Raw genomic sequence first — 23,906 nt, 5'->3', positions numbered from 1 at the left:
CTGCACCCCTTCTCACGGTGTCTATCCACCCCCAACTCGCAGTGTGCCTGTCGCCCTATCATCTATCCACTAAACTATCGAAGAGTAACTTTGAGGAGGAGTACAGCTCCCACTTGCCCGCTCAGCCCCCTCAACATTATCAGGCTCATCTAACCAGATCAGTCCATCAACCATTTAACTCACTGTTCAACATGCGCCCCGCCCCAACTAATATCGACCATCCCTGCAGCACTAGCAGTCCTTATTCTTTTCCTTGAGTGTCTTCCTCTTCATCTCCGCTCCTTCGCTGTCGCTCCTCTCGAGGATACATCGTGTCCAACCAGTCCGCTGCGACTTCGGGGATGTCAAAGAAAAAGGCTTTCCCCTCGTGTTCAACCCACAACTTGGCAGGATAAAGCATGGCATACTTCAATCCCTTGTCCCGAAGTCTCCTCTTGATACCCATGAAGGTCTGTCTTTGCTTCTGTACTGCTTGCGTGAAGTCCAGGAAAAAGCTGAGTGCAGAGTTTCCATACTGAAGTGGACCTCCGTTTCTGGAGGCCTGCAGGATAGCGTCTCTGTCTCTACAATTAAGCACCCTCGCGATCATCGGCCGAGGAGGGGCCCCTGGGCACGGTCTCCCATCAGGAACTCTGTGCGCCCTTTCTACTGTGAAAAAGTTTCCCAGGCCTCGGGGCTTCAAATGGTTGAGAATGATGTCTTCAACAAAGAGATTGGCGGACTGTCCCTCAGCCTTTCCGGCACACCAATAATACGTACGTTGTTCCTACGAGCCCTCCCTTCGTATTCGTCCAACTTATGACTGGCGATGTCACTGGCGGCCTTGAGATCACGAACTTCTCTCTGCAACGATGCCACATCATCTGTGAGACTAGCCGTTTTAATGTCCAGGGGTTTCACTTTATCGCTGGTTTTAGTAAGATCTGCACGCATTATATTAACTTCTATCGTTACCGTGTCCAATTTATGATCCAAGGACTCCATTTTCTTTCCTAGCGACGTACGTACTCCCTCTATTGCCGCCATTACATCCTTCAGCGTAGGGTCCACCGCAGTGATCAACCCCTCCGCGCCGAACTCCTGAGACTTTCCGGCTCCAGACGGTGATCTCCTAGGCTACGTATAGTGGTCCAACTTGTTAGTTTGGGTGTATCGAGAGCCACGGACCGCCTTTGACTGTTGCTTATCCATCTCAGTTTTTCACACCATGTTGTGAACCCTGAGAAACGGCCCAATCCTCAGCAGTGCCCCCACCACTGAGGATGATATGTCGAGACTAATCGCAAAGTGTTCGCACCTGCGCAGAAAATACAAAAATTCGGCCAAGCCCTGGAGGGTAGTGTGCTCAGTAACAAATACAATCCGATACCCTGCAAGTCCGAGAACAAGCAGGCCCTAAACTGCACCATTTCGGGGTTTGAGGGCGTAAAAATTAGCAGGGCAGGGCAAGTGACGGAAGTGCGATATAGGAGTGCACAGTGCTACCGACATCCACTTAGGGTTCATCTCTTGTTCATACCCTACTGCCGTTTAGCGCCCCAATCACCCCAGCGAATTCCAGGGGAGGGGGCGGGGGGGCGAGTGCGACAATATTCTGTCCGGTGGGCCTATAGTGTAACAGTCCCGCAGTGAAGGCGAACGTGCGTGTGGGCTACCTATTGCAGGGACCAGGGCCAAGCCCCCCAGGCTCCAACGCACAAGGAGGGAAACAACCAATGCTCCAGCAAACAATCACAGCTGGAGGGGGGGCCTTCACTCAGTCGAGGTGCGCTGCTGCCCCCAATCTTCCACCGCCCTGCACACACTCCCCATATATTCCGGGGATGAGCTGGAACCTTTCACTGTCCGGGGGGGGGCTGTTCCGAGCAAAACCGCAATATTTAACAGCAGAGGGTCGCATTGCGCAGGGTAATTGGTGGCAGCTCACCCGCCCCCCGCACACCTACGGGGGTGGGCCACTGCTGCATTGCGTCTGCGGGAGACTTCCGGAATCTGCCCCGCTATTTATTCAGCCGGGGCACTACTGTAACTCGAGGCCCCGTCTTCTGGAAGATTAGGCCGCAACTTTCAACGGCTTCTCCTGTCCATGTCCAACGTCGGATCGGAGCGCCGGTTGCAGCTGTCTGCACCTCTTCAGTCACGCTGTGAATGCTCATATCATGAGCTCAGGATATGCGGCAGGATAACGCTCGGGGCGGCGGGGCTCTCGGGACTCACGCAGCCATTTTGGTCGCGGCCGTAGCTCCTCCTCCGGAAAATCATTTGTGAATGATAAAATATCCTGTCGGGTCCATGGAACATGTACATAACCTCCTCCTGGAACTTCTCTCATTGGGCACAACCTTTCAACCTTTTCTGCATCTTTCATTAAATACTCAGATGTCGTTCGATTTGCCTGTGCTTCTTCGTATTTCTTCGTCCACCTTACTTTCCATCTATCCAAATCTCCCCATTTTTGCAACAATGTCAATAACTCTTTTATCTGTAATTTTCTCCCTGAAACATTCATGTTTTCTAAATCTTTGTCAGAAAATTCTGCCCTATATGGTTTCTGTAATACTTTGGATTTACCTATGTCAATTCACATTTCTGAAGCCAAATTCATTAGTTTTTCATGAAATATTTTTGTATTTCGAGTGATGCTTCTACATATAAAATATAACTCTTCTTCACTAAAATTGTTTAACCTTTCTATTCCTACATCTACAGCTATCATTTCTTCCAATTCTACTTGTAATTTGAATATATCCAATACCTTGTAGTGAAGACACGGCCCTGCTTGCACACATTGCTATGTTAGCATAAGCTTATTAGAAGTTTAATTTTGCTACGTTGCCGCTTTTGCACACAACACTACATGTAACTGTTGTTGTAAGTTAAACTGCTTGATTTTTCTCGCATGAGAACGGCTTGTTTTTAACACCCCTAGAATTACATTGTGACCTTAGTCTGTACACTGTGTGCAGAAGCCTTCAAGGTCACCATAACAATGTATGCTGTTATTCGGGTTGATCGGATCACGCTCTAGACACAACATGGACACAGCTGCAGCTAACTGAAATTCTAGCGCCTTTATCATTGCACTGCATGCATGATTTGGGCACTTGGATAAAATCCTTTTCCTGAGAGAGAGAGCTTTGCTGATCCTGATGTGATTCACTTCTGCTTATCTTGGAGTTATGGGGTTCCCCATTCAAGCCTAAGAGACCTTCTATTATTATTATTATAAAACCTATTTCCTAGCAGGGGAGGGTGGTTCACAAGGCACTATAGGACCTGGTTCCACTACCATTATAATATGATTTCTCACTTTTTGTTTTATGGAATTGTAACAACGTCGTTAAAATAAACATTTTAAACTTTTCTGTCTCTCGAATTACTCAAGTTGTGGACTCAAAACGGAAGAGTGTTCTTGATTCCCACCATTCCTGAGAGTACCCTAAGTTGCATGTTCTGGGTTGTCTAATCATTTGTAGCTTTGCTATAGGATGGAGAGCTAATGAGACACTGATGCTAGTCGTTTAGGGGTTGTAGGTACTGAGGTGAGTTTTTTGGTACATCAAAATTCACTGAGGTCCTGGGTCTCTCGGCACAGTTCTGTGTATGAGCAGAATCCCCACAACAACCTTTGGTTGTGTTTTTGGCTTTTCTATATCTTGTGTCCATCTTTCTATTTCTTCTGGGGTTACTATAGTAGCACTTCTTGTGGGTGTTTCGATCTGTACCTCTTTTGAGCATCTTGGGGTAACTTTTCTAAATGAATCGCTTATTGGCTCGCTTATTGGCAAATCCATTAATGAAATTATCGACTCACACTCACTTACCTGATCATCTATTATTATTATTTTTTTTGGGTTGTGTGATCGGCGTAGTCAGAACAGGAGCTTTAGGACAATTTTTCTTATCCCCGTACAAAGGAACAACAGGACCTATTGTTACTGGTATCGTTAGTGTTTCAGGACTTGTATTCAACTGGGTTATTTTCTGAATTAATTCTCTTCTATTTTTATTTATCGCTTCTCTTGAAGTACCTTTTCTATTGTAGTCTCATGTACGACCTGCGGAACCAAGGGTGCTAGCGGTAATTCTATTTGATTCTTACTGATAAGGTGGAAGATTTTTCAATAAATGTCTCCAAAATAATCATCTTCTGAATCTCCACTACTAGTCACTAAATGTTTTGTTTTTTCTGTACTTTTTGCTTCTTGTTGTTTCTTCTGTGGTCATTACAGGATATAATCCTTCTACTATCATGGCCTGTCTGAATTGTTTCATCTCTTTGTCTTGAGTCTCACGTGGAAACTTAAAATAAAATCTACTCAAATTCTGGTCACTTCGTAATCTGTCTCTCTCAAAGGCCTCAGTTTCCCATTCTTCTAAAGCTTCGTACTGAGTTATTCTAGGTCTTAATTCTAACTCATTCATGCGAGTTCGCAAATTGTGTAAAATTCTCCTGTTAAATGTTCCATACTCAGGGAATGCTAATATTCCATCATCTTTTGTGTATTCTATCCAATGTTCTAACCATACACAAGTGTGGTAACCTCTTTCTATCATCATGTATGATGCAGGCGTTTTCAAGGGGAGGAATTATAATTCCTTCTCTAGACCTGTCCCCCAGAGAGTTGAGAGACAGTGAGAGAAATAGGGCACACAAACTGGAGATGGCTAAGCGTATGTTGGAGAGTCAGAGGGAAGCAGAGAATAACAGATTGTCTTTGGAAACAGAGAGAATGAGAATGGAGCATGAAAGGATGTTGGGGAAGTTAGAGAGCAAGGCCAAGGACTTAGAAAGCAATACCTCTGGTGGCAGCGCACCATCTGTGCCTTCAGAAGGCAGAGTACATATTCCGAAGGATGTCATCAAAGATTTTCACAAAAGTGAGGATATTGGGCAGTGGTTTGCAGCCTCCGAGATAGCAATGTGAGAAGGATTGGGGAGCGGGGTTGTGGGGCCGCTTTTTGACTGAAGGGAGGTATACTTTGTTAGACCTACCCGGTGAGCATAGAATGTCTTATGCCCACATGAAAGAAGCACTGATGATAAGGTATGGTTTGACTCCAGAACTCTATAGACAGAGGTTCAGGAATCGTAAGAAACTGGAGGGAACCACTTGGGTAGAATATGTGTCTTTCTTTTGCAGACCTATGAATGGTTGGGTGAGGGGCAGCAATGTGGACAATTTTGAAGCTGTCTATGATTTCATTGCAAGGGAGTACTTGTCTGCTAATTGTTTTCCAGAGCTACGCCAGCACCTTATTGATAGCAAGTTAACTAACCTTAGGAGGCAAGATGGCGCCCGTGACCGCGGACGTGTAGGACTGCATTTCTTGCGGCTCCCGCATTGTGTTCTGACTGCTGTGATACAATGTTGCAGTCGAGCTGAAAATGGATCGAGAAAGCAGCAAGCGGTTTGGACTTAACTCACTGCATCAGAGGCCGGCAGCTATCGCTGTACTTTCCCCTGAAGTAGAGGCGTGAAGCCTGTGGCGGTAAACGGCAGTATCCAGCGTTGCACTCTAGCGGCAGACGGTGTGCCTCACTTCCGCTTCTGTCCCTTCCTTCTGCGGTTCAAGCAAAGCTGGTTATCCCACAGTGAGGCTCCTTAGCGCTGAGACAACGAGACAGAGTCCGGGGGCCTGGAAGCCTAGGAGAACTGCTTGGAGCAGAGTTCATTGAAACCAGCTGGTGCCACTACGGATTACAGGAAGCCAGCGTTCACATAACTCGATCTGACTACGGTGAGAGTGACATGCCGCCTAAAGGGGGACGGGGTAAAGCATGCGCCCCGGAGCACACGGCTCCTCCCCAGGGCTCCGGAGCTGCTGGTGGTACGTCTATGGTGGACACTAGCGGAGCTGAAGTTAGCAGGGGGATTGGTGCATAGGTGAGCAAAGTTAACTGCGCGAGTAGCAGTCTGTCCAGCGTGAATATAGAGCAAGGGAAAGTGGCTGCTGCTGGCAATATTGCTCAAGAAGGAAAAAAAATTCTGGTGATTTTTTCTAACAGCAAAGAGAAACGACGAGGAAAGCAACACCAGCAACCCCCTCTTCAATCCTTACCTCCGCTCCCCCCAGATGAGGGTACTGATATTCAAATACAGGGCTCTCCGTGCACCATTATAACCGCGACTGCCTCTCCAGATTTAGTATTGCCGGCAGTGGCGAAGGAGGTGGATACCCCTGTGGGGGAGGTAGCAGTAATCACCGGTGGGGAACAAGTGGCTGGGACAGAAAATAATATAGTGGGCGCTGAAGGTATGGCTGCGCCTCAAGTGGTTGATGCAGATTCGGCGGACTATTATTCCCTCTCTGAGCAGTAAATGTTCTCTTGCGAAGGCTTAGTACATCAGTATGGGGCTCAAATAAGTATGAATGAGGGAAGTGACCATAGTAGTCTTCTACTGGATGATTTAACTGATCATAGCAATCAGCCTGATACGGTGCGCAGGAAGCTTGATTTGACTTCAATGGAAGATGGTCTAGATGTAGACGGTGTGGGCCAGGCTGCAATTTCTACAGTTGCTGAAGAAGATATTTCTCTCTCCCTAATTATTCAGTCTATTCTATCCTTCCACACAGAAACAAGGGAGGAGAACTTGAAAACACAGAACATATGCAGGAAACTTCAGAACACCGTACGTAGAATGTCAAAAACTCAAGCTGAGCTTGTAGGTCGGGTTAATGAGGTGGAGACGAGGATCTCTACATTAGAGGACGACCTCCTTCAACAAAAAGCAGTAACAGCTTCGCTTCAGGCAGTAAGGGATGATTCAGCTTAGAAATTAGCCGATATAGAAAATCGGGCAAGACGGAACAATTTGCGTATTTTGCAGATTCCGGAAGGAAAAGAAGGCCAAGACCTCCGTCGCTTTGTGGTGGAACTGTTTAAGAAAGCTTTTCCGGAACTATCAAAATGGGATTGGGAACGGGAAGTGGAAAGGGCACATAGCTTTCCTTTCTTTAAACGTACTCTGCCCAATATAGATGCTGCTATGGAAAAACCGAGGGCTTTTTTAATTTCTCTTGATAGTTTTCCGGCAAGAGAAGATGTGTTCAGCTGGCTAGACCATATAAGAATAGGACCGGGGGGGATTCTGATTTTTTTGTTCAACCCGATTTTTGTAGGTACACCATTATTATTATTATTAGGGGCATTTATAAAGCGCCTGGTGTACGCCTACAGGCGTGTCCCCGCGCTATAATAGTGGAGTAAGCAGTTAACAGCAAGCGCAGCCGGCTACCGTCTGAATAGGTAGGTCTTAAGTTTCCTTCTAAACACGGATTCTGATGACTCCAGGCGTATCTCAGACGGAAGGTCATTCCAGTGCTTCGGTGCCAGGAATCTGAAAGACCTTCCCCCCATACGCGCTTTCCTAATTCTAGGAATTTTCAGGAGGCCTGTACAGGAGGAGCGCAGAGTCCTAGTGGGCTCATACCTGGTCACCAGACTCTGAAGCGGGGCAGGGGCCTTGCCACCCAGAATCCGATGACACGTGGCAAGGGCTTTAAATTCCACCCTACTCCTCACAGGGAGCCAGTGCAGAGCCTGAAGTGCTGCCCTAGAGGAAGATCTTCTTGGGAGCCTCAAGATGAGGCGAGCGGCAGCATTTTGCAGTACCTGTAGGCGATTGAGAGCCTTTCCCGTGGCCCCCAGATACAGCAAATTGCCATAATCTAGGCGTGAGGTGACTAAGGCATGCACCAACGTCCGACGAGCGGAAGTGGGCAGGAAATCCAAGACCTTTCTCAGGATTCTTAGGACTCCAAAGCATGTCCCCACCACACGACCAATCTGGGATTCAAAGGCAAGGTTGGTATCTAGCCACATCCCAAGATTCCTGGCTTCCTGGCAGGGAACCGGTGTCTCTCCGAGGCAGGATGGCCACCACGCCGACGTCCACACAGACGGACATCCCCCCACCACGAGCACCTCGGTTTTACTGCCATTAAGTTTCAGGCAGTTGGCGGACATCCAGGCTGCCAGTTCTTGCATGCAAGCTCTGAAATTGTCCGCCACCAAACCGGGCGCGCGCGAAAGGGAGATGACCAACTGCGTGTCGTCGGCGTAGGACACCAGACGCAGGCCATAGCTTTCCACTATGGCCGCCAGCGGGGAGACATACAGATTGAATAGGGTCGGGCTCAGGGACGAGCCTTGCGGCACACCCTGTCCCAGCCCAATCTCCCTAGAGTAACACTCTCCCTGGCGGACCTGAAAGCATCTGCCTGTCAGGAAAGACTGGATCCACCCAAGCGCAGCCCCTGATACTCCTCCATCATTCAGACACTGTAGCAAGATGGAATGAGCTACAGTGTCGAATGCTGCGCTTAGATCCAAGAGGATCAGAGCCATAGTCTGGCCCTCATCCACTCCTTGCCGTAAAGATTCAACTGCCATCAGCAATGCTGACTCTGTCGAATGCCGCGGACGGAATCCAAACTGTGAGTCATGAAGCAAGGAGACTTCCTCTACGAAGCGCATTAGTTGAAGGTTTGCGATTTTCTCAGCAACCTTTGCCATATATGGCAAAAGAGAAATAGGGCGAAGGTTGTCCAGCCTATCATAACTAATATTAGGCTTCATTTGTAGCGGAAGGACTACCGCTTGCTTCCAGGCCGCAGGGACGGAGCAGGTCCTAAAAGAGGTGTTCAAAAGATGTCGAATATATGGCTCCAAAATGGGTAAACTGCCCAGCAACCGCCTAGGGGTGGTAGGATCTTTCGGGGAGCCTGATTTTATCGACCCACAGATCTGAATAAGGTTTTCAGTGGGTGGTGTAACAAATTCAGTGAACATCTTACGTCCCATCTTTACCCCATCATCCTCTGCAGTCTTAGCGGGAATGATGGTTTGACTAGGAAAGGCCGAGTAGATAGTGGCCACTTTATTAGCAAAGAACTCTGCTACTCGGTTGCAGCTATCCACCGTGCAAAATTCCTCAGGGACTGCTGCGGGCTTTCCAAGCGAAAGAGATTTATAAATTAAAAACAGTTCCTTCGAGGAATTTTCTGCCTCCTTAATCCTGGTGTTAAAATACAGCTTTTTGGCCTTTCTGATCAATCTGTGATAGTTACGCCTGCTTGCAAGATAATTCATCCTGGATTGAGCGGCATAATCTAGTCTCCACTGTCTTTCTGCGCGCTTACAAGCGCTCTTGGCCATACGCACCTCGTCTGTATACCAAGGTGCCGATTTCAGGGCACGTCCCTCTGACCTAGCCGGGGCAAGCGGGGCAACCTGATCCAAGGCAGCCACGATGCACTTGTTCAGATTCTCATTAGCTGTCTCTACATCCTCCCCCCCTGGGTCACCTTCCCTCACGAGTGCCTCATTGAATTTGTCTTGGGAAAAATTGGTCCATCTCCGCCTGGGGTGATGTAGTACTACCTGTTCCGGTGTTCTAATTCCCGGGATATAGATTGAAAAGGGCACCAGGAAATGATCGGACCAGAGAATGGGTACGGGAGTAGCAACCTCCACTTGTTCCCAGTTAGCAAAAACTGGATCCAATAGATGACCCCGTGCGTGAGTGGAAAGTTTGCCCATCAGCTCAAATTGAAGCGCACTCATGGCTTTACAAAAGTCCCCGGCTATCTTATCCCCAGGGTCTTCCAGGTGCAGGTTAAGGTCACCCAACACCATGGAATTAAGATGGCAATTACGGGAACTGATCCCTCAATTTCAAGGCAAGGGTGCACAGTGCTTTCTGTTGAATCCAGCAAAACTTAAAGTTGTATATAAGGAACGCTCACATTTTTTTTCAACTGAAGCTTCAGCCAAAACGTTCCTCCAATCTCTTAACAAGGAATAATTGGCTTTTTTTTGTACCTGCAACAAAGTATCATTTGAAAAGTATATAGGTATTGTGGTATAGGATTGCTTTGGCATTTCTTCTTTTTTTGTTCTATTTCATCTGATACCATGTTATGTTTGCTATGCCTTTGCACTCCGGTTTGTAGTCAGAACCGCGGGAGCTAGCAAGGGGGTATACGCTAGTCTCCATCCACAGGACTATCAGTCCTAAAGCCTCGTTTGGGGGGGCAGAGGGGTGGGTGCAGTGTGGCAGTTGGGGTGGGGGGTGTTTAGGGGTCACCATTGTGGGGTAAAAAGGGGGTAAAAGAACCGCAGCCTTTCAAAAAATTGTGTAAATTGATCGAAATAAATTCGTGGCAAAATGTGATGTATTATTTAGTTCTTTGGTGCATTCAGTATTATGAGATGGCTACAAAATTAGCATTTTCCTTTTATTTAATATGGCAGCAACTGGTCTTAAAATTTGTACCTGGAATGTTTCTGGCCTAAATAGCTGGAGTAAAAGGAATCGCGTGTCAGCTGAGCTCCGTAATATCCAGCCCGATGTAGTCTGTCTCCAGGAGACACATGTACCGTGGTCACAAAGGGGCCTGTTAGAGAATTTTGGTTATTCTTTAATAGTTGCTTCTCATCAATCTTCAATGATTAGAGGTGTGGAAATTTTTGTTAAAGATAATAGGGTTATGACGACACGAAGTCTAGCAGATAAATGTGAGAAGTGGGCTACTGCACAATGCCTCTTTGGGCAGGTTAAGTTTACTGTCTGTGCTGTATATGGGTCCAATCTGGACGAATCCTCTGTCTTGGTGGAACTAAATGTGGAATTTGCATCATGGGATCTACCACTTATACTTTGTGGTGATATGAATATTAATTTAATGAACACTGAGTTGTGCGATGGTCTTGAAAAGTATAAAGGACGGAAACCCCGTGTATTTAAAGCCTTGTATAATTTCACTAATGACCACGCGTTAATAGATTTGTGGAGCTATTTGAATCCAGGAAGTCCGGGGTTCACTTATTATTCATATCCCCATAAGAAATGTGCCCGTTTAGATTATTTTTTATTTCATCATTTTGGAAAGATCAGGCTTTAATTCAAGTGTATCCAAGGATAACGTCCGACCACTCACCGAACTTAATGACACTTAAAGTTCAAAGTCGAACCCCACCGTTAAGGATGTTTTCGTTTGATCGTAAACTTTGTGCAAACGAGAGATTCAAAGAACAGTTGGCCCAATGGGTTAGCGTATTTTCTTAATTTAATAGGAATTCAACTCACTGTGCCATTGTCTGGGATTCATTTAAGGCGTGTTTGAGGGGTGAAGTCACAAGCTTTGTTTTTGGACAGAATCGATTGAAAAAGCTAGAGCTACGTGAATTATATGAACAATTAAAGGAGGCGGAAGCAAAGTTAATGGACAGTGTTAGATTAGGGGCGAATAATATTCTAGAGTCGGAAGAAACGGTTGAACGAGTAAGAGCGAGAATTCAAGGGATTTGGCATATAGATAATGCACGAAATATCTAGTTAATAAAAAACAACAGCATGAATACGGTGAATCGGTGGGACGATGTCTGGCTTGGAAGTTACGCAGGAAAGAAGCTATGGGTTGGATTAAAGCCTTGAAAGTTGGTGATGGGACAACTTGTCGAGATCCTGAAGGGATTCTTTCATTATTTCATAGATTCTACTCCGAGTTATATACTGCACAACCGCAAGACCACAGTGAGTTCTTTAAATTAACTGAGCGAATTCTAAAATATCTGGATCCTATTGATATAACGGCTTTAGAAGAACCTATCTCCATGTAAGAGCTGGAGACTGCAGCTAAGGGGTTAGCTCTGGGAAAAGCTGCAGGGCCAAATAGATTACCTGGGGAAATTTATAAGCTGTTTTTTGGTGTTATTAAATCTGATATGCTCACAACTTTCAGGGCAGCACAAGCTGGACGGGCTCCGCAGTCATGGGCTGAAGCTACAATAGTAGTATTTAATAAAAAAGGTAAAGATCCTAAGTTGGTAGGTTCATATAGGCCAATATCACTTTTAAATTGCAAGATCTATTCGAAAATACTGGCTAATCGTCTCTCAAGGGTTATTTCTTCATTGGTATCACAAATGCAACACGGGTTTATATCAGGCCGTAGTACTACTTCTCATATTAACAAGGTGGTGACATTATTCGATTTTGCACAGGTGAAGAGAAGAGATCTTGGCTTGATCTTACTTGACGCAGAGAAAGCGTTTGACCGTGTAGAGTGGACATATTTGTGGGAATTAATGCGACTCTCAGGTTTCAGTTAACGCTTTCTGACAGCTATCCCGGTCCTTTATAGTTCACCAGTAGCTAAAATGTCTATGATGGGGCTAATGTCTATAACAGTTAACATTACTAGGGGCACCAGGCAAGGGTGTCCCAGCTCACCATTATTATTTGCCCTTTATATTAACCCTTTCATTGAGTTGTTGGTAGATAATGTTTGGATTACACCATTTGTAGTACACAATATTTCATATACTATATTCGCCTATGCATACGATGTTGCAATAGCTTCTTCAGACCCTGTTCTAGCACTACAAGAGATTGAACAATTAGCGGTAATATTCAGTCAAGCTTCTGGTTACAAATTAAATGCAACAAAAACACAAATATTGATTTCAGATTATATTACAATGAATGATCCACGTGTGGAACAGGAAGTGTTATACCTGGGTATAAAAGTGCGCTCGTCCATGCTGGAAATTTTGGATGTTAATTGGGGGGATTTAGCGGCTAATATTAAGAACTCTCTTGGCAAATGGTCACGATTACATCTTACACTCATTGGCAGTGTAAATGTGGTTAAAATTAATGTATAAGCAAAGGTGTTGTATTTATTTAGAGCAGTACCCTTAGAGTTTACTCTACCCCGAATCCAACAATTACAAGCCATCTATTCAAGATTTATTTGGGCCCCGGGGAGACCAAGAAGAGCTATGCGATTTCTAACTCTTCCGGTTGATCGTGGGGGATTAGCTATGCCAGATTTTATGTTGTATTTTTATACATGTTTTTTTTTAAGGTTGAGGATAATGTTGACTGGAGAAGATATATCTAATGTGGCAGAAGCGCCCTCAATATATCACATGCAGTTAGGATCAGAAACCAGACAATTCTTATTCAAAGAAATACATGGGAGTTACTTTAAACGCACCAGGTTTAAGGTCTAATCATCAGCCTTAAACGTTTGGAAAAAGGTTGGAAAATTATTACTAGTGGGGAAGCTGTCTTGGTATACTCCTACCAATGCTACTAAATAGTTACCTCCAATCTTGTGTGATGTTTTAGCAAAAAGGTGGCGGGTACAAGGGATTGCCCAGCTGTAATGTCTTTTATTGAGTTATCTCGTTTGTTTAATTTACCGAAACAACAATTCTTCAAATATCTACAATTCCGTGATTTTATAATACGGCGAAGGATTGTATGCACTCCCAATTCAGTTATAAATGCTATACAACGTCAGGCAATTTTTTTTTTAGCAATTATTAGCATATAGGAAAGATGATTTGCAGAAAAAAAAGGATAAATGGTCCGAAGTTCTATCGAGGGAGGCCCCATCGCTAGAATATGTTATTGCCTTATCTAAAGAATCCTTATTGTCAGCCAATTTGTGTGTACAATGCTATAAAACTATTTTTAATTTATATTACACTCCAGCTTTTTTGGCCCAGTGAAAAATTGGACATGATGGGAAATGCTTCCGTTGTAATGATGATAATGCGGATTTGTTACATATTTTTTTTAATTGTCGGAAGCTGAAGCATTTTTGTGCTGATATTGAAAAAATTTTAAGTGATTTAATTGGAAAAACAATTATTATAACTCCTGTTACTATGCTTTTGGGGACTGATATTCAATTCAGAAGGGGTGGGGAATTCTTTAAACATCGTCATCTTATATTTTTTGCTATGACTGTAGCAAGATTATGTATTGCCTTTGCTTGGTTCCAAGTGGACCTTCCTTCTTTTTTTCAATGGAAAAGTAGAATGTTTAATCTTTTCAATTTAGAATTTAGCCTGTATGCTGTTAAAGGGGTGAATAAACGGAAAATTGGTAGGGACCTGTGGGGGCCCTTCTCGGATTATATGAATGTACCGATATGAAGAACTAACGCAATTGATTTATGTATTGTATTTGTTTTTCTATTTCTCTGAATTGCTGTGGTAACAATAAAATAAAAAATAAAAAAAGCAAGTTAACTAACCCTAGGAAGCTTGCTGAGGAGGCGGACAACTGGGTCAGTACCAGGGTCCACAAGGGTCATGTGGGAGACTCAGCCAACGGTGGGCAGGGTCCCCAGCAGAAGAGTGGGGGGACAAGGGTAAACAGAGGGAGTTCCAGAAAGGGCCCCAAAGTAATTCCCAAGGGAACCAAGGTATGGGTTCCCAGCCTCCCCCTGAGACGAAGTCAGGATCCCCGACAGGTAAACCTGTTCATAGGGGGCCTGTTACCTGCTTTCAGTGTAAGCAGGTGGGACACCATTGGTATGATCCCCAGTGTCCCCAAAAGGGTCAGTATGTGCCACCCCATGCACCACCCCATCAGATGGCCAGTGTAGCCCTGGGTGGAGAGGAGATGGGTGCCCAAGGTGGGTGGGGTCCCGCAGAAATGTCCCTTGCCTTATAAGGAGACTTTGAGATGGTCCCTAAAGCTCAGCTGCCTGATAACACTAAGAAATACAGGCAGTGGGTGACCATCAATGGCCATAGAGTGGAGGCTCTGAGAGACACCAGAGCCAGTGTGACAGCTGTCAAGTGTCACTTGGTGTCTGAAGATCAGGTGGTCCCCAATGCATTCTTCCCAAATGTTTCTGCTGACAACACAGAGAGCCATTGCAAGGTGGCTCAAGTTCCCTTTGAGTGGGGGGGGGGGTTCTCTGGTACTCTTCATGTAGCTGTGAGGCAGCAATGCCTGTTGATTGTCTGTTAGGCAATGATTTGGAAAGCTCCCCTTTGGCTAAGGTGGAGAAGAAGGCTGATTTAGAGATGTTCGAAAATTGTGTAAAATTCTCCCGTTAAATGTTCTATACTCAGGGAATGCTAAGTAAGTGGTCACACACTGCCTGAGTGGGCGTGTGTGACCAAAGGTGAGCCAAAGGTGTTCAAGAATTCCTGGACCCTGAAAGTATAGCCCAGGAACCTGCCTTAAAGAGAAGAGGTAGTGGGCGTGGGAAACCAGCCCCATTGTTCCCACGGTCCAGGAGGAAGCAGACCTTGAGGGGGATGCCCTGGAACCCACAGGGGAGCAAATTGCTGAACTGGGAGACCTACATGAGCTGACCCATTGGCAGCAAGAAGGAGGGCCCTCCAGGGAAGAATTTTGTGCAGAACAGAAGACGTACCCTTCTCTTGTGGGTTTGAGGCAACAGGCCACAAACCAGGCAGCAGGTGATCAGTGTGGATCACATTGGATCTACTGTGAGAACAATATCCTGTATAGCGAGCCTAAGGTTGCTGAGCCTGGGTCAGCCCGTGTGCTGGTGGTACCCCAGCACTTTCTACTGGGTTTAGCTCATGGTTTACCTTTAGCTGGACATCTGCAGCAGGACAAGACCTTTAAAAGGCTTGTGACCAACTTTTCTTGGCCCCAGATGCGAAAGAGTTCAGATACTCATTGTAGGACATGTCAAACTTGACAGGCAAGTGGGAAAAGTGGAATCAAGCACACGGCTCCTCTCCAGCCTTTCCCTGTAGTCAGTACCCCCTTTGAATGGGTGGGCATTGACATTGTGGGGCAACTGGACCCCAAGACAGCCATGGGCAACAGGTTTATCCTGGTCTTGGTGCACCATGCTACCCGGTACACGGAAGCCATTCCGCTCAGGACAGTGATGGCCCCCGTGGTGTGACGTGCACTGATGGGGATTTTCTCCCGTGTGGGGTTCCCCAGAGAGGTGGTGTCTCACCATGATACAAACTTCATTTCCACGTATATGAAGTCTCTGTGGAAGGAGTGTGGTGATACCTACAAGTTCATCACTCCTTATCACCCACAAGGAAATGGGCTGGTTGAAAGATTCAACCGGACCCTTCAAGGTATGATCATGGGTCTTGAAGAACCAATGAGGCGTAAGTGGGACATCCTCTTGCCATGCCTTCTTTTTGCTTACCGTGAGGTGCCACAAAAGTCCTTAGGGTTTAGCTCCTTTGATCTGTTGTATGGTCATCCAGTAAGAGGACCTTTGAGTCTGGTCAAGGAAGGCTGGGAGAAATTTCCCAGCAAACCTCCCCATGATGTGTACAGTTACATGGTGGCCTTCAGGAACCAGACTCAGTGATTCAGACAGCTCACTCAGGCGAATCTGGAAGCCAGCCAGGAGGACATGAAGCATGGTACAATCAGAATGCCACTCTGATTGAGCTTCAGCCTGGACAAAAAGTTTGGGTCATGGCACCTATAGAGCCTTGTGCGCTCCAGGACAGGTGGAATAGAACCATTTGAGGTTGAGGTGGTGGAGATCAAGAGTGATGTCACCTATCTGGTGAACTTGCAATCTCCCAGGAACCCTTTGAGGGTCCTGCATGTTAACCGCCTGAAGCCCCACTTAAAAAGGTCCGAAGTGGGCATGGTCCTAGCGACAGATGATGTAGTGGAGGAGGAGACAGAGCCTCTTCCTGACCTCGTGTCTGCAACAGAGCAAGATGGGTCAGTGGATTGTGTCAGCCTCTCTGCCACACTGACCCCTGATCAGCAGGAAGATTGCCCCCAACCGTGGGGGCAATTCTCTGATCTATTTTCCTTGGTCCCTGGTGTCACAGAGTGGTGCGTCCATGATGTCGACACTGGAGACAGTCTCCCTGTGAAGCACAAGGCTTACAGAGTTAGTTGACAAGGTTAGAGCTTACACTAAGGAGGAAATATCCAAAATGTTTGTCTTAGGGGTGATTGAGTCCTCTAGCAGTCCTTGGGCCAGCCCAGTGGTTTTGGTCCCAAAGGCTGCCGATCCTGGTGCAACACCTGAACTCTGGTTCTGTGTGGACTACCGAGGGCTCAATTCAGTCACCAAGACTGACGCGCAGCCCATCCCCATCTCTTGCATTTTTTGTTGATGGATTTTTTAAAAATTGTCCACCTGAATCCAAAATAATGCGTAAATTCGATGTTTCGCTGTACCAGGGGTGACCACCGTATGGATTAATGAGATCAAATACAGATTTGCTTTTTTTTAATGAAAGGCTTGATATAATCCCATCTCGAAGTCGATTGTAACGGGATGCTTATGGCTGATGTGCCAATTAAGGGAGTACACAGTTCTTGTGCATGTTTCCTTCTGCTCTTTTTCTGTTGTATCCGTATTGTAGATTAACGTCTTCTCAAAGACCAGCGGCCTCCCTGTCACTGGGTCCTGGTACAGCTTGCTTCATGAAGCAAGCTGTACCAGGACATCAACAAAAAATGCAAGAAATGCTGCCATAAGAAAAAAACAGCTTTTCCGTCAAGTGTTTTTAAAAAACCGTCCTGAAGAAGGTGTACCTATCTACTCAAGACACCGAAACGCCGCGTCGACTCTTGGTTTTTTATTTGTAATTTGTTGCATTATCATGTACTGTGAAATTTGATTATGTCATTAATTAAAAAAAAAAAAAACTGATGTTTTTAAATTGCAGGTGTATACTAGAGTGTTTTTAAATGTTGCATGACTGTATTAGATATTTCCCACAGAGTTTCCATACTGACATTTCGTAACTACTTAATGATATTCATAGCTCTAACTATATTGTTTGGTTAGTCTTTAGGTCGAATATAGCCTCCTCTAAACATCTCAAGGTGGCTAGATTACGACGTAAGGGATATCCTTAAACTCAGGGACGTTTTTTCTGCTGAACCATCTACAACCCCAGCCTTCCAATATGACGGCCGCTGATCTCACAGCCCACTTTAATTCCAAATGACAGAGGTGTTAGATCAAGTAGCACCACTCAAACGCAAACATTTGAGATCTACCAAATCAAAATCTTGGTTCAACGTGAATGTTAATAACGAAAGAACACAGCTCAGACAATCAGAATGAACTGGGAGACTTAACCTGTCGACTCTTCACCTAACACAATTTAGATCAACCTGCCAGCATAAAAAAACACATCTTTAGAGAAAAGGACACTTTTTTCCGCAGCCAACTAGACCAGGCGAAAAAAAGACCTAGAGAACTCTTCAACATTGCCAAAAGTCAAACAAACGGTACACCCCCACAAGAAATAAAAGCCACCAAAGATCAATGCAAAGAAATCGCCAGCTTCTTCACAGATAAAGTCACAATAATTGAGCAATCCTTCATCCAATCCTCAAATCCTCCTTCCCTTGTAACTTGCCCCCTTTAACCGCTCCTGACCAAACAAATCAAAATCATACCACGGTCAACCAGGACCGCTTCCAACTGAAAAATTACGCTTATTGGTCAAACTTTGAACCCATGTCGGAAATCGAAGTCTTCAATATCATTGCAAGCTTAAAGGCTCCTTCCCACACTATGGACCCTCTCCCAGCCACAATAGTAACCACGTCATTGCCCCTTTCTGTACAAATATCATCAACTCCTCTCTCAAATCAGGTGGTGTCCCAGACTCCCTTCAGCTAGGACAAATCACACCTATCTATACTCAAGAAACCTGGGGACGACCCCAACGAGCTCAACAACCTTTGACTTTTCTCCAACCTTCCATTCCTAGCTAAAACATTAGAGAAGTGCGTTCTCCAACAACTTAACAAACATATTGACGACTTCAACCTCCTCAACACCTTTCAGTCGGGTTTCAGGAAAGGTTGTAGCACCAAAACAGCAATGCTCAATATTCCAGACGGTATCCATAGAGCCTTAGATGATGGTGAAGCCTGTTTCCTCATCCTTATTGACCTATCTGCGGCATTAGACACAATAAACCATCAAGCTTTATTTGAGTCTCTGAAGTGGCGATCTGGCATTAATGGCACAGTACTAGAATGGCTCACTTCCTTCCTTCTGCACTGTTCGCAACAGATTAAAATCAACTCCTGCCTCTCTGTACCAACACGAGTCAAACTTGGAGTCCCACAAGGATCGATCCTCTTACCATCCCTCTTCAATCTCTTCATTGAACCCCTTGCAATTATTCTTAAACAAGCAGGGATTCAATACCACCTTAATGCAGACAACACCCTGCACCACCAGCTAGCACAGATGGGCCCCCCTTTCGCTGCATTGACCTGGCTGAATTCTTCTACAAGAAGATTCACGATATATACCTCACATTCCCGGGTTCAGCAGTTCACGTCAACTCATATCCGATGGATACGCAACTCCCAGATGTACAAGTAAAGCGAGAGCATATTCCCCTTTTGGACACGAGTGCTCTCGAATCCATTTTTGCCAAGGTAAAATCAGGTTCACCCTGTGACCCAGCCCCCCACATATCTCTCCCCATGATCCAGAACTTATCAACCGTTCTATCTCCTCTGGAGTGGTCCCCTCACCATGGAAAAATGCAATGGTAAAAGCATTGCTGAAAAAGATAAATTTTGATCCTAGAATAATGGGGAACTATCTGACAATTTCCCTACTCCCAGTAGTTAGTAAAATCTTAGAAAGTCATGTCAACTCAGTTTTATCTGGATTTGTAGAATCAAACTTTTTGCTCCACTCCTCACAAACGGGGTTCCGGCCCGTCATGGTACAGAAACAGCTCTCCTAGCTGTGACAGAAGAGTCCAGGAGGATCCTGAATCAGGGAGGAGTTGTTGCCATCATCCTCCTGGACCTCAGTGCTGCATTTGATACCGTCAACCATACCATCTTGATGCACAGACTCAGGAGTCTAGGAGTGGCAGGAGATGCAGCCATATGGCTAGAATCCTTACTAGAAGATAGATCTTTTCAGGTCTTTGAAGGAGAAGTGGTGTCTAAACGTATGGCTCTCAGCTGTGAGGTGCCCCAGGGATCCTCCCTGAGCCCCACCCTATTCAATGTGTATATGAGGCCGCTGGCCGATATAGTACAACCCTTTGGCATAAAAATTGTCACATGTGCCGATGACACACAACTTGTTGTGGCCTTAAATCGCCCTGAAAATTCATCCGCAAGCTTAGGTCCCTGCCTAGAGAAGGTTGCACAATGGATGGAGCTCAGCACAGGACCACTATGGTCAAAATGTTTCAGACCCACCCCACCGGAGAAAAATCAGATTAAAACTCTGGGTATGTGGCTGGACCGCTCACTGACTTTTGGATACCAGACAGCCATACTGTCAGCAACATGCTATGGCATCATGAGGATGCTTCGTAGAGTGCTCCCTCTTCTCTGCAAGACGGATAATGATCCAGGCTCTCATTCTCTCATGAATGGACTATGGAAATGCACTATACCTGGGAGCCCCGAAGGCCACGATAAACAGACTTCAGATCACCCAGAATTGTGCAGCTCGTCTGCTTCTGGGTCTCTCCTATAGGCAATCAGCCAAACAAACACTGAAGACATTACACTGGCTGCCTATATCAGAAAGGATCAAATTCAAGGCGCTTTGTATTGCCCATAAGTCCTTTCAGGGCACAGGACCGGTAATCAATGATCCCCTGATCATCCAATACCAGCCAAACATAAGCCTTCGCTCATCGAACATGCTGCTCGCAACAGTTCCAAAAATAAAGAGGGCAAGAAGCGGAGGCCGCTCTTTGGCTTATATTGTGACTAAATTGTAGAACTCCCTCCCCCTTGACATTCAACAGGAAACCAACCATCTGTCTTTCAGGAAACAACTTAAAACCTGGCTATTTTAACTTAACCCTTAGCATAGCTGGCCTCTACGTATACGTCCGGAGATAGCGCCGATATGTAGAGGTATTACATTAGGCAATAAAAACAACAAAAAACAGCTCCTGAGCGATAACTAATAAAGTATCTTTCCTTTGCTGCAGGTTCTTCGAAAGATTCCTGGATATGCACCATGCATTCCCTTTAGGAGTAACTTTTAGTGTACGTCCCACCCACCTCGTCTAAAGTTGTGTTCTGACCAGGCCCATTGGACTCATAGGGATGAGACAGCTTCCCGGGCACACACACAGCCACACCTGAGTACTCCAGGTCTTTTAAAGACCTTTTGCTTGTTAATGAGGCTTTGATATCCCCCTCCCCCCCCTTAGAGCCCCTGCAGCTCCACTCTACCTTTTGCCTAAAGAATCAGCCCCCCCCCAAGTTTGACTCTAGTTGCGCCTCTTGTTCTGACTATCCATTCTCTCCAGTGTTTTATTTATTTATGCGTTTTTATATAGCACAGACCTTACCCGAAGGGGTCAGAGCGCTTCACAAAAGGAACAGAACTGATACATGATGAGAACATTACACGTGAACAGATTACAAAAGCAGCCGTTAAGTTACAAGAGGTAAAAGTGACAATTGTGAGCAAACAAAATACATGAGGTAGCAAAAAGTGCACAGGAGGAAAAAGTGACAAGTGAGTAGGTTACAAGAGAAAGCAAAGCACAGTTAGAGGTATACTACTGCAAAATATGCTAGACACTCAGGCACAAGAATAAACGTTATGTAGGCAATGGTGGTACTTGTGCAAGTATCAAAGGCAAACAAACAATGTGAGAGGTAGTATACTGGGTGTTACAAGGGGAAAGTGTTGTCCGTGTTTATATGCTTCTCGAATTCCAAAATATTCAAGGCGAGAACGATATGCTGCCATAACTTGTTCAGTCCCCGAACATTGCTCTGTTTTGCGAACATCAGCATGATACTTTCGACGAACAGGGATTGAGAAATAAACTTTAGAAAAAAAAATGCGTTATCAATACGCATGCGTGAAAACAGCCGCATGCGCACTTGGAGTCAATGGACTACGGAAAGCTTAAAGACACAGCGCATGGGCGCCGCCCCCTCTACGGAGTCCCAAGGAGCTCATCGTGGGCTTTGCGTTTCTTTCACCGTTTACGGTCTCGCACTTGCTGAATCAGTGCTCTGCTTTTACTTTGTTGCGTGGTGTCACATGCTGTCGTAACAATTAGGCTTCCTATAGTAAAACGTCATCAGTAACTCTGAAACCCGTTAGGAGTTGAAGGAGGACAGGTCTCGGTTAGCTACACACTGCGCTCTTTCTGGATGTTCTTGGAGTGGAACCACGTCATGTGCTCCATATTTTCGACTCCTTCTGCGCCACCAACAAGACTATGACGTCTGTCAAGTGTTTTCGAATATGACATCAGGTGGATGCCATGAAACCGTCTCCTGGGTAGATACGACACAGGCAGGTCACAAAGCTGTGAAGGAGGCGGAGTTTGAGGGGGCGTGGGAGTACTCCTTGGCTACTTTAAATGAAGTGACGTTTATAAAACTTGTAGAAAAAGAAACCCAAGTCTATTCAGGTGAAATTTCGCAGCTAGAGAGTGCAAAAGTAAGAAAGACGCACAAAGATCGTTAACAAATACTTTCACGGTCCGTCATGGGTTAGGTGGAGCGATAACCGCGCGCTGAATCTAGTTATAGTTGTCACATTTCTGGCGGAAGGACACAGATTGCAAGCGACTGCCAGGCGGAGGGATCCGAGCCTTACTTCCTTCCTCGGCTCATGGATCCGCGCATCGCCTGGCTACAGCCTGAGCAGGTCGGGAGGGCACAGCGGCTTTGGGGACGGGTGTGGCGTAGCGCGCAGGGTGCCATGCTGCAGCCGCAGGGGGATTTTCTACCTCTGGAAAGCAACAACCAGCCCAGTAATAAAAGGAAGCGTGACAACAAGGCCAGCACCTGTGGTCTGAACCCGGGCCGTGGACCAGCTGGTGGAACCCCATGGAGGGGCAACAGGGAGTACGGCCAGGGGGTCGTCGGGTGAGTGACAACATGGGAGAGTTGTGTGTTTCATATGGGGGAGGTCATTTGGAGGCATTATAGCTCACTTCATATTTGGGGGACTGGTTACCAGATACATATGGTGAGTGGTGGCTGCTGTTCTAGGCTAACCCCTTATAGTGACACTTCACGTGCTGTTGATATGTGGGAGGGCGATTGCACGGGTCCTAGGTCTGTTATGGTGTATTGGAGTTAAACTTAACGCATATATTACTAAGCGGGGTCCGAGGTTTGAGAGCAGTCCGAAATCGCTGTACATTAGGTAAGAGTTTGACAGAACTTAGTAAGCACCAAAGCACTGTGTTCTGGCACAGCGGTACTAGACAAAACTCCCTGGTTATCCTGCGTTTAATACTCCCCGCTTCGGTTTTCAGGAAGAAGAATGACTAATATTATCTTAAGAGCACCCACAAATGCATCCTTTTCGAGAGAAGGTTGAGGTTTGTTAGCCTCTTCTGTATGCTTGTTTTTCTGCTTGTAATAACGTTGGCGCTGTGCACACTAGCCGGCTGGTTTATTGGCAGGAGACATTAATGTTACTTTAGAATAGATGTGCTTTATTGCCCTATTGGATGTGGTACAAAAGTCTCACTTTAAAAGTTTGACAGGTTGAAAGTCACATAGGTTTGGCTGCGTTTCAGGTTCTTCGCAAATCAGCTTTGTACCGGCATCACTATGAAGTAAGCACCTTCATGCACAGCTTTCCTTGTTCTTAAAGCCATGTTTGCCTTATCCACATTTTTTAACGACTGCTTTATGGGCAGACGGCTTCGACTGTCACTCTTCATTACCAGTTATGTCTGTATCCTTTGGGCAGGCTCGTTCACTTAGTATATATAGCCTTTCGACATTAATAGTAGCCCAAAATTGTTAACCTTGCACTTAGAACATTGCGATTAGGTGTTGTAGCTTGATTTTTGCGAACTGAAAGTAAAGTATCCGTTCACAGTAAGTGCTGAGGAGCTTGGGCTATTTTTAGGGAAGAGGGCCATGCAGAATAACTTTATTGTTGAGTATTAGAATATGGGATTACAGCGTGACTGGTTTTGGTCAGCAAATATATTGAAGTAACTTTGAGCTGTAATGCCCAGCGTTAGGTGTACTCAAACCCACAATTTTATCACTGGTGTAAAGTGAAAATGGAAAGAAAAAGTGATTCACCATTACGATAATCCCAAAAAATTAAGTATATATGATAGTCTTATTTATTGTACACTATTTGATTGTAATGGA

General features: G+C 45.5%; 1 protein-coding gene across 1 annotated transcript in view; it reads left to right on the top strand.

Annotated features, from left to right (window-relative positions):
• Nucleotides 1–21,742: 21,742 nt before the first annotated feature.
• The window catches only part of TENT4B (terminal nucleotidyltransferase 4B), a 253,022-nt gene continuing 250,858 nt past the window's right edge, over nucleotides 21,743–23,906 (top strand). The window contains exon 1 of the mRNA XM_086947703.1: nucleotides 21,743–22,652. Within this exon, the coding sequence (XP_086803829.1) occupies nucleotides 22,396–22,652 (257 nt within the window). The 5' untranslated portion in view covers nucleotides 21,743–22,395. The remainder of the gene's footprint in view (nucleotides 22,653–23,906) is intronic.

The sequence above is a fragment of the Lissotriton vulgaris genome, chromosome 12, assembly GCF_964263255.1.
Source record: "Lissotriton vulgaris chromosome 12, aLisVul1.2, whole genome shotgun sequence".
Classification (NCBI taxonomy): Eukaryota; Metazoa; Chordata; class Amphibia; order Caudata; family Salamandridae; genus Lissotriton; species Lissotriton vulgaris.
The sequence above is the reverse complement of the archived record's forward strand: the minus strand, read 5'-3'. Positions and strand labels throughout refer to the sequence as shown.